Below are 17,054 nucleotides of genomic sequence, written 5' to 3'. Positions count from 1 at the left end.
TCTAGTTTCTCAGCAGCTGACTGCTTGGAGATTGAACGCTTGATTTTATCTAAGCGGGGGTTCTCTGATTTGGTCATTGATATTTTGATTCAGGCACGTAAGCCTGTTACTAGAAAGATCTACCATAAGATATGGCGTAAATATCTTCATTGGTGCGAATCCAAAAGTTACTCGTGGAGTAGAGTTAGGTTTCCCAGGATTCTGTCTTTTCTCCAAGAAGGATTGGAGAAAGGGTTATACGCAACTTCCTTAAAGGGACAAATCTCTGCTTTGTCAATTTCTCCAACATAGGTGTGTCCGGTCCACGGCGTCATCCTTACTTGTGGGATATTCTCTTCCCCAACAGGAAATGGCAAAGAGCCCAGCAAAGCTGGTCACATGATCCCTCCTAGGCTCCGCCTTCCCCAGTCATTCTCTTTGCCGTTGTACAGGCAACATCTCCACGGAGATGGCTTAGAGTTTTTTGGTGTTTAACTGTAGTTTTTATTATTCAATCAAGAGTTTGTTATTTTAAAATAGTGCTGGTATGTACTATTTACTCTGAAACAGAAAAGAGATGAAGATTTCTGTTTGTAAGAGGAAAATGATTTTAGCAACCGTTACTAAAATCGATGGCTGTTTCCACACAGGACTGTTGAGAGGAATTAACTTCAGTTGGGGGAAACAGTGAGCAGACTTTTGCTGCTTGAGGTATGACACATTTCTAACAAGACGATGTAATGCTGGAAGCTGTCATTTTCCCTATGGGATCCGGTAAGCCATTTTTATTACATAAGAAAAAAAGGGCTTCACAAGGGCTTTTAAGACTGTAGACATTTTCTGGGCTAAAACGATTGATATATAAGCATATTTTAATACTTCATAGCTTTGAGGAATTATTTTATTCTTGGGAATTATGTAAAATAACCGGCAGGCACTGTATTGGACACCTTATTCTCTAGGGGCTTTCCCTAATCATAGGCAGAGCCTCATTTTCGCGCCTCTATTGCGCACTTGTTTTTGGGAAGCATGACATGCAGATGCATGTGTGAGGAGCTCTGATACATAGAAAAGACTTTCTGAAGGCGTCATTTGGTATCGTATTCCCCTTTGGGCTTGGTTGGGTCGCAGCAAAGCAGATACCAGGGACTGTAAAGGGGTTAAATATAAAAACGGCTCCGGTTCCGTTATTTTAAGAGTTAAAGCTTTCAAATTTGGTGTGCAATACTTTTAAGGCTTTAAGACACTGTGGTGAAATTTTGGTGAATTTTGAACAATTCCTTCATACTTTTTCACATTTGCAGTAATAAAGTGTGTTCAGTTTAAAATTTAAAGTGACAGTAACGGTTTTATTTTAAAACGTTTTTTGTACTTTGTTATCAAGTTTATGCCTGTTTAACATGTCTGAACTACCAGATAGACTGTGTTCTGTATGTGGGGAAGCCAAGGTTCCTTCTCATTTAAATAGATGTGATTTATGTGACACAAAATTTAGAGAAAATGATGCCCAAGATGATTCCTCAAGTGAGGGGAGTAAGCATGGTACTGCATCATCCCCTCCTTCGTCTACACCAGTCTTGCCCACACAGGAGGCCCCTAGTACATCTAGTGCGCCAATACTCCTTACTATGCAACAATTAACGGCTGTAATGGATAATTCTATCAAAAACATTTTAGCCAAAATGCCCACTTATCAGCGAAAGCGCGACTGCTCTGTTTTAGACAATACTGAAGAGCATGAGGACGCTGATGATATTGGTTCTGAAGTGCCCCTACACCAGTCTGAGGGGGCCAGGGAGGTTTTGTCTGAGGGAGAAATTTCAGATTCAGGGAAAATTTCTCAACAAGCTGAACCTGATGTGATTACATTCAAATTTAAATTGGAACATCTCCGCGCCCTGCTTAAGGAGGTGTTATCTACTCTGGATGATTGTGAGAATTTGGTCATTCCAGAGAAATTATGTAAAATGGACAAGTTCCTAGAGGTCCCGGGGCCCCCCGAAGCTTTTCCTATACCCAAGCGGGTGGCGGACATTGTAAACAAAGAATGGGAAAGGCCCGGCATACCTTTCGTCCCTCCCCCTATATTTAAGAAATTGTTTCCTATGGTCGACCCCAGAAAGGACTTATGGCAGACAGTCCCCAAGGTCGAGGGGGCGGTTTCTACTCTAAACAAACGCACCACTATACCCATAGAAGATAGTTGTGCTTTCAAAGATCCTATGGATAAAAAATTAGAGGGTTTGCTTAAAAAGATGTTTGTTCAGCAAGGTTACCTTCTACAACCAATTTCATGCATTGTTCCTGTCACTACAGCAGCGTGTTTCTGGTTCGATGAACTAGAAAAGGCGCTCAATAAAGATTCTTCTTATGAGGAGATTTTGGACAGAATTCATGCTCTCAAATTGGCTAACTCTTTCACCCTAGACGCCACTTTGCAATTGGCTAGATTAGCGGCGAAAAATTCTGGGTTTGCTATTGTGGCGCGCAGAGCGCTTTGGCTAAAATCTTGGTCAGCGGATGCGTCTTCCAAGAACAAATTGCTTAACATTCCTTTCAAGGGGAAAACGCTGTTTGGCCCTGACTTGAAAGAGATTATTTCTGATATCACTGGGGGCAAGGGCCACGCCCTTCCTCAGGATAGGTCTTTCAAGGCCAAAAATAAACCTAATTTTCGTCCCTTTCGCAGAAACGGACCAGCCCCAAGTGCTACGTCCTCTAAGCAAGAGGGTAATACTTCTCAAGCCAAGCCAGCCTGGAGGCCAATGCAAGGCTGGAACAAAGGTAAGCAGGCCAAGAAACCTGCCACTGCTACCAAGACAGCATGAGATGTTGGCCCCCGATCCGGGACCGGATCTGGTGGGGGGCAGACTTTCTCTCTTCGCTCAGGCTTGGGCAAGAGATGTTCTGGATCCTTGGGCGCTGGAAATAGTCTCCCAAGGTTATCTTCTGGAATTCAAGGGGCTTCCCCCAAGGGGGAGGTTCCACAGGTCTCAATTGTCTTCAGACCACATAAAAAAACAGGCATTCTTACATTGTGTAGAAGACCTGTTGAAAATGGGAGTGATTCATCCTGTTCCATTAGGAGAACAAGGGATGGGGTTCTACTCCAATCTGTTCGTAGTTCCCAAAAAAGAGGGAACATTCAGACCAATCTTAGATCTCAAGATCCTAAACAAGTTTCTCAAGGTTCCATCGTTCAAAATGGAAACCATTCGAACAATTCTTCCTTCCATCCAGGAAGGTCAATTCATGACCACGGTGGATTTAAAGGATGCGTATCTACATATTCCTATCCACAAGGAACATCATCGGTTCCTAAGGTTCGCATTTCTGGACAAGCATTACCAGTTTGTGGCACTTCCGTTCGGATTAGCCACTGCTCCAAGAATTTTCACAAAGGTACTAGGGTCCCTTCTAGCGGTGCTAAGACCAAGGGGCATTGCAGTAGTACCTTACTTGGACGACATTCTGATTCAAGCGTCGTCCCTTCCACAAGCAAAGGCTCACACGGACATTGTCCTGGCCTTTCTCAGATCTCACGGGTGGAAAGTGAACGTAGAAAAAAGTTCTCTATCTCCGTCAACAAGGGTTCCCTTCTTGGGAACAATAATAGACTCCTTAGAAATGAGGATTTTTCTGACAGAGGCCAGAAAATCAAAACTTCTAAACTCTTGTCAAATACTTCATTCTGTTCCTCTTCCTTCCATAGTGCAGTGCATGGAAGTAATAGGTTTGATGGTAGCGGCAATGGACATAGTTCCTTTTGCGCGAATTCATCTAAGACCATTACAACTGTGCATGCTCAGTCAGTGGAATGGGGATTATACAGACTTGTCTCCGACGATACAAGTAGATCAGAGGACCAGAGATTCACTCCGTTGGTGGCTGTCCCTGGACAACCTGTCACAGGGGATGAGCTTCCGCAGACCAGAGTGGGTCATTGTCACGACCGACGCCAGTCTGGTGGGCTGGGGCGCGGTCTGGGGACCCCTGAAAGCTCAGGGTCTTTGGTCTCGGGAAGAATCTCTTCTCCCCATAAATATTCTGGAACTGAGAGCGATATTCAATGCTCTCAAGGCTTGGCCTCAGCTAGCAAAGGCCAAATTCATACGGTTTCAATCAGACAACATGACGACTGTTGCGTACATCAACCATCAGGGGGGAACAAGGAGTTCCCTGGCGATGGAAGAAGTGACCAAAATCATTCAATGGGCGGAGACTCACTCCTGCCACTTGTCTGCAATCCACATCCCAGGAGTGGAAAATTGGGAAGCGGATTTTCTGAGTCGTCAGACATTTCATCCGGGGGAGTGGGAACTCCATCCGGAAATCTTTGCCCAAATTACTCAGTTGTGGGGCATTCCAGACATGGATCTGATGGCCTCTCGTCAGAACTTCAAGGTTCCTTGCTACGGGTCCAGATCCAGGGATCCCAAGGCGACTCTAGTAGATGCACTAGTAGCACCTTGGACCTTCAAACTAGCTTATGTATTCCCGCCGTTTCCTCTCATCCCCAGGCTGGTAGCCAGGATCAATCAGGACAGGGCATCGGTGATCTTGATAGCTCCTGCGTGGCCACGCAGGACTTGGTATGCAGACCTGGTGAATATGTCATCGGCTCCACCATGGAGGCTACCTTTGAGACGGGACCTTCTTGTTCAAGGTCCGTTTGAACATCCGAATCTGGTCTCACTCCAACTGACTGCTTGGAGATTGAACGCTTGATCTTATCAAAGCGAGGGTTCTCAGATTCTGTCATTGATACTCTTGTTCAGGCCAGAAAGCCTGTAACTAGAAAAATCTACCATAAAATATGGAAAAAATATATCTGTTGGTGTGAATCTAAAGGATTCCATTGGGACAAGATAAAAATTCCTAAGATTCTATCCTTTCTTCAAGAAGGTTTGGAGAAAGGATTATCTGCAAGTTCTTTGAAGGGACAGATTTCTGCCTTGTCTGTGTTACTTCACAAAAAGCTGGCAGCTGTGCCAGATGTTCAAGCCTTTGTTCAGGCTCTGGTTAGAATCAAGCCTGTTTACAAACCTTTGACTCCTCCTTATTATCTTGGAAAGTTTTGTTTTTGGTTGCAATTTCTTCTGCTAGAAGAGTTTCAGAATTATCTGCTCTGCAGTGTTCTCCTCCTTATCTGATGTTCCATGCAGATAAGGTGGTTTTGCGCACTAAACCTGGTTTTCTTCCGAAAGTTGTTTCTAACAAAAACATTAACCAGGAGATAGTCGTGCCTTCTTTGTGTCCGAATCCAGTTTCAAAGAAGGAACGTTTGTTGCACAATTTGGATGTAGTTCGTGCTCTAAAATTCTATTTAGATGCTACAAAGGATTTTAGACAAACATCTTCCTTGTTTGTTGTTTATTCTGGTAAAAGGAGAGGTCAAAAAGCAACTTCTACCTCTCTCTCTTTTTGGCTTAAAAGCATCATCAGATTGGCTTACGAGACTGCCGGACGGCAGCCTCCTGAAAGAATCACAGCTCATTCCACTAGGGCTGTGGCTTCCACATGGGCCTTCAAGGACGAGGCTTCTGTTGATCAGATATGTAAGGCAGCGACTTGGTCTTCACTGCACACTTTTACTAAATTTTACAAATTTGATACTTTTGCTTCTTCTGAGGCTATTTTTGGGAGAAAGGTTTTGCAAGCCGTGGTGCCTTCCATCTAGGTGACCTGATTTGCTCCCTCCCTTCATCCGTATCCTAAAGCTTTGGTATTGGTTCCCACAAGTAAGGATGACGCCGTGGACCGGACACACCTATGTTGGAGAAAACAGAATTTATGTTTACCTGATAAATTACTTTCTCCAACGGTGTGTCCGGTCCACGGCCCGCCCTGGTTTTTTAATCAGGTCTGATAATTTATTTTCTTTAACTACAGTCACCACGGTATCATATGATTTCTCCTATGCAAATATTCCTCCTTTACGTCGGTCGAATGACTGGGGAAGGCGGAGCCTAGGAGGGATCATGTGACCAGCTTTGCTGGGCTCTTTGCCATTTCCTGTTGGGGAAGAGAATATCCCACAAGTAAGGATGACGCCGTGGACCGGACACACCGTTGGAGAAAGTAATTTATCAGGTAAACATAAATTCTGTTTTTACTACACAAACGTTTGGCAGATGTTCCAGACGTTCAGTCTTTTTGTCAGGCTCTGACCAGAATCAATCCTGTGTTTAGACCAATTGCTCCACCCTGTAGTTTGAATTTAGTTCTTAATGTTCTACATGGGGTTCCATTTGAACCCATGCATTCCATAGATATTAAGTTGTTATCTTGGAAAGTTTTATTTTTGGTTGCTATTTCTTCTGCTCGTAGAGTTTCTGAGCTTTCAGCGTTACAATGTGACTCGCCTTACCTTATCTTCCATTCTGATAAAGTGGTTTTACGTACCAAACTTGGGTTCCTTCCTAAGGTTGTGTCAAATAAGAATATTAATCAGGAAATTGTTGTTCCTTATGTCCTAATCCTCCTTCTAAGAAGTAGCGTCTGTTACATAACTTGGACGTGGTCCGTGCCTTGAAGTTTTACTTGCAGGCGACTAAAGAATTTTGTCAATCATCTTCATTATTTGTTGTGTTTTCTGGAAAGCATAGGGGTCAGAAAGCTACGTCTACCTCCCTTTCTTTTTGGCTGAAGAGTATCATCCGTCTGGCATATGAGACTGCTGGTCAGCAGCCTCCTGAAAGAATTACGGATCATTCTACTAGGGCTGTGGCTTCCTCATGGGCATTTAAAAATGATGCTTCTGTTGAACAGATTTGCAAGGCTGTAACTGAGTCTCTTCACACTTTTTCCAAATTTGATACTTTTGCTTCTTCTGAGGCTATTTTTGGGAGAAATGTTCTTCAAGCAGTGGTGCCTTCTGTTTAGGTTCCTGTCTTGTCCCTCCCTTTCATCCGTATCCTGTAGCTTTGGTATTGTATCCCACAAGTAAGGATGAAATCCGTGGACTCGTCATATCTTGTAAAAGAAAAGGAAATTTATGCTTACCTGATAAATTTATTTATTTTACGATATGACGAGTCCACAGCCCACCCTGTCATTTCTAGACAGGTATGTACTTATTTTTTAAACTTCAGTCACCTCTGCACCTTTGGCTTTTCCTTTCTCTTCCTAACTTCGATCGAATGACTGGGGGAGGAGGGGAAGGGAGGAGCTATATATACAGCTCTGCTGTGGTGCTCTTTGCCACTTCCTGCTGGCAGGAGGTTTAATCCCACAAGTAAGGATGAAATCCGTGGACTCATCATATCGTAAAAGAAATAAATTTATCAGGTAAACATAAATTTCCTTTTTAGTTGACAGTGGCTCCGTGGCCTGGATTCGTCAAGCCCTAATGTAAAGTTGTTTTTTTTTATGTCCACATCTTTAACCCCTTAATGACCGGACCATTTTTCAATTTTATTACCCTTAATGACAATGGCTATTTTTAAATTTCTGCAGTGTTTGCGTTTAGCTGTAATTTTCCTCTTACTCGTTTACTGTACCCACACATATTATATACCGTTTTTCTCGTCATTAAATGGACTTTCTAAAGATATCATTATTTTCATCATATCTTATAATTTACTAAAAAAAAAAAAGATAAAATATGAGGAAAAAATGGAAAAAAATACACTTTTTCTAACTTTGACCCCCAAAATCTGTTACACATCTACAATCACCAAAAAACACCCATGCTAAATAGCTTATAAATTTTGTTCTGAGTTTAGAAATGCCCAATGTTTACATGTTCTTTGCTTTTTTTGCAATTTATGGGGCAATAAATACAAGTAGCACTTTGCTATTTCCAAACCACTTTTTTTCAAAATTAGCGCTAGTTACTTTGGAACCCTGATATCTGTCAGGAATACCTGAATATCCCTTGACATGTATATATTTTGTTTTAGAAGACATCCCAAAGTATTGATCTAGGCCCATTTTGGTATATTTCATGCCACCATTTCACCGCCAAATGCGATAAAAAAAAAAAAAAGTTCACTTTTTCACAAATTTTGTCACAAACTTTAGGTTTCCCACTGAAATTATTTACAAACAGCTTCTGCAATTATGGCACAAATGGTTGTAAATGCTTCTCTGGGATCCCCTTTTTCAGAAATAACAGACTTATATGGCTTTGTGGTTGCTTTTTGGTAATTAGAAGGCCGCTAAATGCCGCTGCGCACCACACATGTTTTATGCCCAGGAGTGAAGGGGTTAATTAGGGAGCTTGTAGGGTTAATTTTAGCTTTAGTGTAGTGTAGTAGACAACCCCAAGTATTGATCTAGGCCCATTTTGGTATATTTTATGCCACCATTTCACCGCCAAATGCGAGCAAATAAAAAAAAAAACTTAACATTGTTCACAATTTTAGGTTTCTCACTGAAATTATTTACAAACAGCTTGTGCTATTATGGCAGAAATTGTTGTAAAAGCTTCTCTGGGATCCCCTTTGTTCAGAAATAGCAGATTTATATGGCTTTGACGTTGCTTTTTGGTAATTAGAAGGCCGCTAAATGCTGCTGCGCACCACACGTGAATTATGCCCAGCAGTGAAGGGGTTAAATTAGGTAGCTTGTAGGGAGCTTGCAGGGTTAATTTTAGAGATCAGCCTCCCACCTGACACATCCCACCCCCTGATCCCTCCCAAACAGCTCTCTTCCCTCCCCCACCCCACAATTGTTACCGCCATCTTAAGTACTGGCAGAAAGTCTGCCAGTACTAAATAAAAGTTTTTTTTTTTTTTTTAAATAAAAATTCTAAAATATTTTAGTTGTGATGGACCCCTGCCTTAGCACCAACCTCCCTGATCCCCCCTCCAGCTCTCTAACCCTCTCCCCTACCAAATTACCGCCATCTTGGGTACTGGCAGCTGTCTGCCAGTACCCAGTTTGGCCCCACAAACCAAACTATTTTAATTTTATATTTAACTTTTATTTGTATGTTTAATTATTTCTGTAGTGTAGCAGCCCCCCCCACAATACCCCCACCCCCTCCCCCTCCCAGATCCTTTTAAATGTAAAAAACCAAAAAATTTTCCCCTTCCTTTTTCATTGGTGTCAGTGTGGCTAATGTGCGCATGTGCACGTGCACATGTGCACACACCCCCGTGCACGTGCACGCGCGCCCCGTTCACGCGCCCGCGCATCGTGCACGCGCACGCACACGCTCCCTCCTCCCACCGGACAAAGGCACCATCGGCACCATCACTACCGGTGCAGAGAGGGCCACAGAGTGGCTCTCTCTGCATCGGAGTCTTGTAAAGTGGTATTGCAGGATGCCTCCATATCGAGGCATCAATGCAATACCCTCAGAGCTGCTGGAAGTGATTGTGATCACTTCCAGCACTCTGTTAGACAACTGACGTACCAGGTACGTCCATTGTCATTAACTGCTTGTTAATGCATGACGTACCTGGTACGTCAGCTGTCATTAAGGGGTTAAAGGAACACTCAATCAAAATTAAACTTTCATTATTCAGATAGAGCATGCCATTTTAAACAACTTTCCAATTTACTCCCATTAACTAAATGTGCACAGTCTTTTTATATTTAAACTTTTTGAGTCACCAGCTCCTACTGAGCATGTGCAAGATAAGTGTGTATGCATTTGTGATTGGCTGATGGCTGTCACATGGTACAGGGGGAGTGGAAAAAGACATAACTTTTAAAAATGTCAGAAAAAAAATCTACTACTCATTTGAAGTTCAGACTAAGTGCTATTGCATTGTCTTGTTATCTTGCATTTGTTGATTATGCAAATCTACTGTCTTGACTGGTCCTTTAACTTTATTAATAAACTTCATGTCATGATATATACATAAAATGTTAAAGTTTGAATCTGTTGGTTCTGCTGAAACAAAACTGTGTGTGGATTTCCTACTGAAAAAATGACCTACTCTGGGACTCAGCACAGGTGACCTCTGTAGCAAATGTCTAATTATTCCTGAACACTTGCTACAGTTGAAAAGGTTGAATTAAGGCCGTTGAATGTTGAAAAAATATTGCTCTTAGACAAAGTGCCTCCTATTTTTTATGTGTCTATGTAAATTGAAACTCCTTTTATTTTTGTTTCAATGCAGGTGTGACAGCATAGAAAAATTAAAGGCACAGCTTCCGAAAATGGAACAAGAACTAAAAGAGACAGGGCGATTTAAGGATTTTTATCAATTTACATTCAACTTTGCAAAGAATCCAGGGCAGAAAGGTCTAGGTATGATATTTATATTATTTTTTAATATAACAGACTCTGTTTTGATTACTAAATTTGCATAGCTTAAAAAATGAAAGGGTTAATTATATTACCAGCTGCACTCCTTAGGTGTGAATTTGCCTAAATATAGTGGTAGGAATTGGTTCTGTCCTCTCTAAAATTTTTGTCTTGATGTAATTGTTTGTATGACATGATTAAAGGCTGAGGCCTGAAACGTTATGTTGGTGTTATTTGGATAATAAAATAAGCTTTTTTTAAATAATGTTTTAGCTTCAACTCCTTTTAACTATATTTGATACAAAACAAAGAGGTCTTGAATGTCCCTTTTAATGTGTAGCATATGGCAGGATCAGGCAAACTGTAGTATATCTGTGTGTTGTATGCACTCAAGCTTCTCTACAAAAAAATTAAGGGCCAATTTTCAGATTTGACGGAAAAATTAGGCAAAGTAAGTAATTGAAAATATATTGATATGTTGTATTTTTCATAATTAACAATTTGATGTAGGATTAAACATCATCTTAGGTGTTATACAACATTAGTATATTTTGTATCTAACCTGTAAACCCTCTCAAAAATATCCATGCCATCCCTCTCCTACATATTAGTTGTTTCTACTGGTTTCACTTCTCTGCATACCTCTTTGGAGTAATAATTTGCAGTATGCATCTTCGCTCAGTTAAAGGGTTTATTTTGCAGAGATGTAATAAGAACTTTTATCCCTCTCCATTCAGTAAGCTCCCTGTTGCAGTGGTTTAGCTACCCCCTGTATTCTTACCATTTTTGGCTTGTGAGTTTTTGGTTACCTCTATATACCCATGTGCTTAACCACTGATTTTGGACAATTGGCTGTGCTGTTTTGGACACATTTTTATGTCATATCACTAGTGATGTTTTAAATGTGTGACATTTTCACACCACAATTTATTGCATGTGACTTTTGTGCCATAACTATTTCCTGCTACTTTCCTATATTAGAACATGGCATTATTATGCTGAATTTGGCTTTGCCACTTCCCCTGCTACATTTACTTCCCTTCATTGGAAGTAAGGTGATTGCATTTCTAGTGTTTTTTATTTTGTAGTAGTTGTTTTACTTGGTGTGTACGAAGAGCATAGGTCCTAAAATTATGAATTGCATTGGGGAGGAGGAAAAGATCTGCAATATTCCTAGGGAAAGTACTGGAGTTTTCTTTAGGAAAACATTGTTGACAGAGATGCATGGTTCATTTTGTGATTCTGTTGCTTGAGTTGTAGTTTACTCTCATCTTTCACCTGGTTGAGGATACGTTTCTCAAGGATTCTCTGTTCCTAAGTTGCCTAGGAACATTTTCTAAATGGGTTAATTACTTTAATATTTGTATTTTCTAAACGTCACTAATACATTTTCCTGGTATATGTAATTTATTTTCTTTGTAATCCCAATGTGCATTTATGTCCATGCTTTTTTTCATGCCTTTATTTTGTTAGAGTATATACACAAACCTTTGTGTTTTACTATTTTGGAAGCATTTGGTTTATATTATGTGGAAGTTTGAGTTATGTTTTATATTGTATCTCCGTTTAGTTAAAGAGTTTGCTTATGATGTCCTTCAGGTTCTTTACCTTGGGGAAGTGGTTATTAACCTTAGCTATATTGATGTGTTTTTGGGTTAAGTTTTTAAATGGATTTGGGTATATTTTATTCTTTATGTATGTATGTATTGGGTACTTGTAAAGCGCGACTAATCACCCGTAAGGGTCTCAAGGCGCTGCTCATTTTATCGACCTCGGAAGGATGAAAGGCTGAGTGGACCTCGCCGGGGATTGAACCTTTAAGTGATTTTATTATGGAATGGTCAGTGGAAAATCCATATCTTGTTTAGGAGTTGTTATTCCTCTTTGCCCTTTTCTCTTTTGCACTGGTTGAATTGTTTATTTACAGACTTTCCTAGTGCATTTTTATTCTAGCTAAAAAATGCCTTCTGTGGATAGGTGGGCTGGGACTATTTTGAATAAAACATTTGAAGTCGGGTTCTTTCTATAGATGAGCTAGTGCTGCTTGGGTAAGCATTATTAGTCGGGAACCATTAATAGGGTTTTAATAATGTTGCTTGTAGCCAATCTCTAATGTACTTAGGTTTGTGGTCAGTTCATCTAACAAAACTAGCTTCATTTGGTTGGTCTTTCTGAGTTGAAAGATATCAGTGATTCAATAATTAAGTATATTGGTGGGAAAATGCTTTTCTTCCTTAGGATACAAAGTATATGGGGGCATTTTCTTTGAGGACTTTAATTCTTTAGTAGGAATTATCCAAAGACTCAAACTCTCCCCAGTATGGTTCTTAATCAAAGCCCAAGGATGTTTGATGTTCGAACTGTTCAAGTGCAATTGTTAGCCATGATAAGGCAATTGGCTATTAGACCTTTCATCTTAATAGGTAAACAAGGTTGGTTAAAGTGATGGTAAATTATTTTGTTTATAACCATAGAACCCATGTGGCATTCCCATGTAAACTGCTATAATAAATTTTAAATGGCTGACTTTGTAAATATTATATATATATATATATATATATATATATATATTACTTTTATTCTATTACCGTTGTGTGATATTCTCTTCACCCTTCCATTTAATTTTCTGTAGTGTAGTGACGTAGAGAGCGGTCTCATCCACTCTCTACATAGTAGGTAATGTGCGCTCTACATAGAAGGCAATGCACATCAGCCTCCTGTATTTGCCTGTATGCATGAGATTATTTGTTCTGCACCTCTGTCTGCTTGTTCTTCTGTGACACTGCTACATATTTCTTTCTGATTACTTGCACCAGGAAGAGGGCTGGGTTATGCAATTGAAAGCAAGTGAGCCGAAAAGCTAACCATGAGGGGAAAAAGGCATAATTCAAGCAAGGGGATAAGAGAAGGGGATGTGTGCAGGGCAGACCATGTGGGTTTTCACATTACATCTTTTCTGAATGTGTATCCCTGCCCTCCCATGTTTTTGTTTTTTTATTATTATTTTAAACTAAACCCCTGCCCCTCTCCCCTCCTGAAAAAAATAACTAAAAGCAACTAATAACCTTAAATTCCCACCTCACATTGTCATTTTATTTCAATATTATTTTTTATTTGTTTATCTTATTTTATTTTTTGCCCAAAAAAACTGGATGGAAGCTGCCCCTATGGAGGAGCCTCCACTTTGTCTACATTGTCTGCAAATGTTTGTTTCGTCAGCTCACTAGAGTTAGTGCTCTTAAAAACAGCTATACGTTAGCTGCTGTAAGTTAAAAAACATAACAAAAAAAGCCAATTGGCTTCGCTTCAGGAAGCTCCAGCAGTCTCAGCTGTTAAATTACAGATGAGAGCTGGAGTTCCTGAGGCTCCAGGTATCTGCCGCATATGGAACTGGAGCGCGATCAGTGCTCTGGTTCCATATGTGGGCAGATGCGTGATCGTTAAAGAAGGTGACACTGTGTGTCACCGTCTGTAACGATCTTCTGTTGATGCCGGCGGGAGGTGTGGGCGGGTGGGCGGCCCAGCAGTAGAGGGGGGAGGGAGCAGGAGGAAGTGGGAGGGCCCTACGCTACAGAAAAAAAAATGAAGGGACAGGGAGGAATGGGGCAGCTACACTACAGAAAAGGGTTTTGTGGGGTTTGGGGTGCCCTAACTAATGATCGAAAAAATGGTTTATAGGTACTGGCAGACAGCTTGTATCCCCTATCTGAATCATGAATGTCTAATTATTATGACTTAAAGGGCCATGATACCCAAGTGTTGAAACACTTGAAAGTGATGCAGCATAGCTGTAAAAAGCTGACTAGAAAATATCACCTGAACATAAAAAATATTTTACCTCAAAATGTCCTAAGAATTCACACCCCATTGCAAAGGAATCAAAGGAATTTAAGCATCAAATCAGTATGCTTATCCCGGGACCTGCAAGGGAGCGTGCATCATGCACACTCATCTTATTTCCCTATTCAGTTTAAGGAAGTTTACTATGAAATCTCATGAGAGTTAAGTCAAATCTCATGAGATCACAGTAAAATAGTTAATGACCTCAGCACTGATGATGCTGATTGGCTTCAGTTCATTTCTTCATTGTTCTATTCTTTTTACCTGCAACTGGACAGCAGCTGAAGTATAACTTTTTACACAGAACTTACTCTGGTGAGCTGAGGAAGTTGTGTGGTAAAATATTTTCCTTTTTTACATAGAGATTCTCCGGTGATATTTTCCTGTCTGCTTTTTACAGTTATACTGCATCAGTTTCAAGTGATTTAGCATATGAGTATTATGTCCCTTTAACTGTCAATTTAAGTTGAGTAACAACCCTAGGTTGTTTGCAAAGTCAAACTGCAAGGGCCAATAGGAAACTATGGGTGGCTAGGAGAGGTATTAGGAATCCCACTTTATCCTGAAGATGTACACAATTAATAACAGATAAATGCAAATGTTATTATATTAACCTGTTTTTGATTTTTTATTTTTAAAGGTACAACACACTAATAAAATAAATAATTGGCTTTTGTGGTGGTTGTTTACATTTGATCCCATATTTTAAATCAGATGTCTCTTTTTGGATTATTTTACATGTATCTTCTAAATAAGCACAATTTGCTGGCTTCATGGTTTGATGTAAATTTGTTATCCTGTAAGGCAGTGCTTTCCAAACTGTGTGTCGGGACACACTAGTGTGTCGGCAGCAGTGTGTAGGTGTGTCCCTGCTTCAGCACTAATTTTTTAAATTACATTTTTTTAAACATTATTTTTTTGGTTTCTGACTTTCCGCCTGGCTGCTACGCATATCACATGGTTGACACGTGATTGATACCTAGGGGGTCACAGATCATCTTAACCTATTGGCGCAGCTCAGTGGGAACTGAAACTATTCCCATTGACGGCTTTGGCGGCACATTGGCTCCTGACTGCACGTATAGTCTCCTTAATTGGCTCTTGACTGCATGTGTAGTCTGTGAGTGGGACAGCAGTGTGTTTGCAGCACAGGCAGTAGTCAATCGGACTCGCAGAGCTCTGAGGGCGGCAGCTTAAACGCTGAGCTGAAGTCAGTGGGGGTTTTTTTGCAACTAGCTCCCAGTAGTGAATTTCTGCTCCTGCTCTTGATATATGGATAGAAAGGGGAAGCTTAAAAATGCTTGATGATTAAATGCGAGTGTTTTTATCTAATATTCCACCAAATATTCAGATATTGTGTTCATCCCATCAACCTAATACATCCCATTAAAATAGTAAGTAGCTATTGGTGGTGTTAAACGTTTTTTTTATTCTTGCACATACATACTGTTACTTGTAAATACATTTTGTTATTATATAATTTATATATGTGTCCGTATCTCTTAAAACAAGTTAGTTTAACCTCCTGTTGGCCAGTACAACTGAATTACTGTGTCGCAAAATTATGTAGGTCTAAAAAGTGTGTCCCCAACATGAAAAGTTTGGAAAGCTCTGCTGTAAGGATTTGAGCCCTATATTAGGCAACATATCAACTGTATGTGTAAAAAAAGTGATATTTAGAAGATTAATGAACAGAACATATAAAATCTCAAGGGGAAAAAAATATAATATATGCAACACTCTTTTAGGAATAGGTGACAAAATCAAGACACACACACACATAAGTAATTATTTAAAGGTATTATTTCTCCAACATAGGTGTGTCCGGTCCACGGCGTCATCCTTACTTGTGGGATATTCTCTTCCCCAACAGGAAATGGCAAAGAGCCCAGCAAAGCTGGTCACATGATCCCTCCTAGGCTCCGCCTTCCCCAGTCATTCTCTTTGCCGTTGTACAGGTAACATCTCCACGGAGATGGCTTAGAGTTTTTTGGTGTTTAAATGTAGTTTTTATTCTTCAATCAAGAGTTTGTTATTTTAAAATAGTGCTGGTATGTACTATTTACTCTGAAACAGGAAAGAGATGAAGATTTCTGTTTGTAAGAGGAAAATGATTTTAGCAACCGTTACTAAAATCGATGGCTGTTTCCACACAGGACTGTTGAGAGGAATTAACTTCAGTTGGGGGAAACAGTGAGCAGACTTTTGCTGCTTGAGGTATGACACATTTCTAACAAGACTCGGTAATGCTGGAAGCTGTCATTTTCCCTATGGGAACCGGTAAGCCATTTTCTTAGTTTAAGTAAAAGAATAAAGGGCTTCATTAGGGCTTAAAAAACTGGTAGACATTTTTCTGGGCTAAAACGATTACTTTACTAAGTATATTTGGCAGATTTTTACTTTTAATAGTTGTTAAATCTTGGGGATTGTTTTAATAAAAACGGCAGGCACTGTATTGGACACCTTTTTCACTGGGGGCCTTTTCTAGTCATAGACAGAGCCTCATTTTCGCGCCTCTAATGCGCAGTTGTTTTTGGAAAGCATGGCATGCAGATGCATGTGTGAGGAGCTAAGAACCACTGAAAAAGCTTATAGAAGGCATAATTTGGTATCGTATTCCCCTCTGGGCTTGGTTGGGTCTCAGCAAAGCAGATACCTGGGACTGTATAGGGGTTAAATGTAAAAACGGCTCCGGTTCCGTTATTTTAAGGGTTAAAGCTTTCAAATTTGGTGTGCAATACTTTTAAGGCTTTAAGTTACTGTGGTGAAATTTTGGTGAAATTTGAACAATTCCTTCATACTTTTTCACATATTCAGTAATAAAGTGTGTTCAGTTTGAAATTTAAAGGGACAGTAACGGTTTTATTGTAAAACGTTTTTTGTGTTTTGTTGACAAGTTTAAGCCTGTTTAACATGTCTGAACCATCAGATAACGATGTTCTATATGTATGAAAGCCAATGTGTCTCCCCATTTAAATATATGTGATATATTTGTGTCATAATGTCCAAACAAAGTAGGGATAATAATGCC

The 17,054-nt window shown here is 40.2% G+C and overlaps 1 protein-coding gene across 1 annotated transcript in view; it reads left to right on the top strand.

Moving 5' to 3' along the window:
* DCUN1D1 (defective in cullin neddylation 1 domain containing 1) overlaps window positions 1-17,054 on the top strand; it is a 69,461-nt gene that overhangs the window by 26,894 nt on the left and 25,513 nt on the right. Inside the window, exon 4 of the mRNA XM_053710176.1 lies at window positions 10,056-10,186. Coding sequence (XP_053566151.1) covers window positions 10,056-10,186 — 131 coding nt within the window. The remainder of the gene's footprint in view (window positions 1-10,055; window positions 10,187-17,054) is intronic.

This window comes from Bombina bombina, chromosome 4, assembly GCF_027579735.1.
Source record: "Bombina bombina isolate aBomBom1 chromosome 4, aBomBom1.pri, whole genome shotgun sequence".
Lineage (NCBI taxonomy): Eukaryota > Metazoa > Chordata > Amphibia > Anura > Bombinatoridae > Bombina > Bombina bombina.
This window is presented reverse-complemented; position numbering and strand designations above follow the sequence as displayed.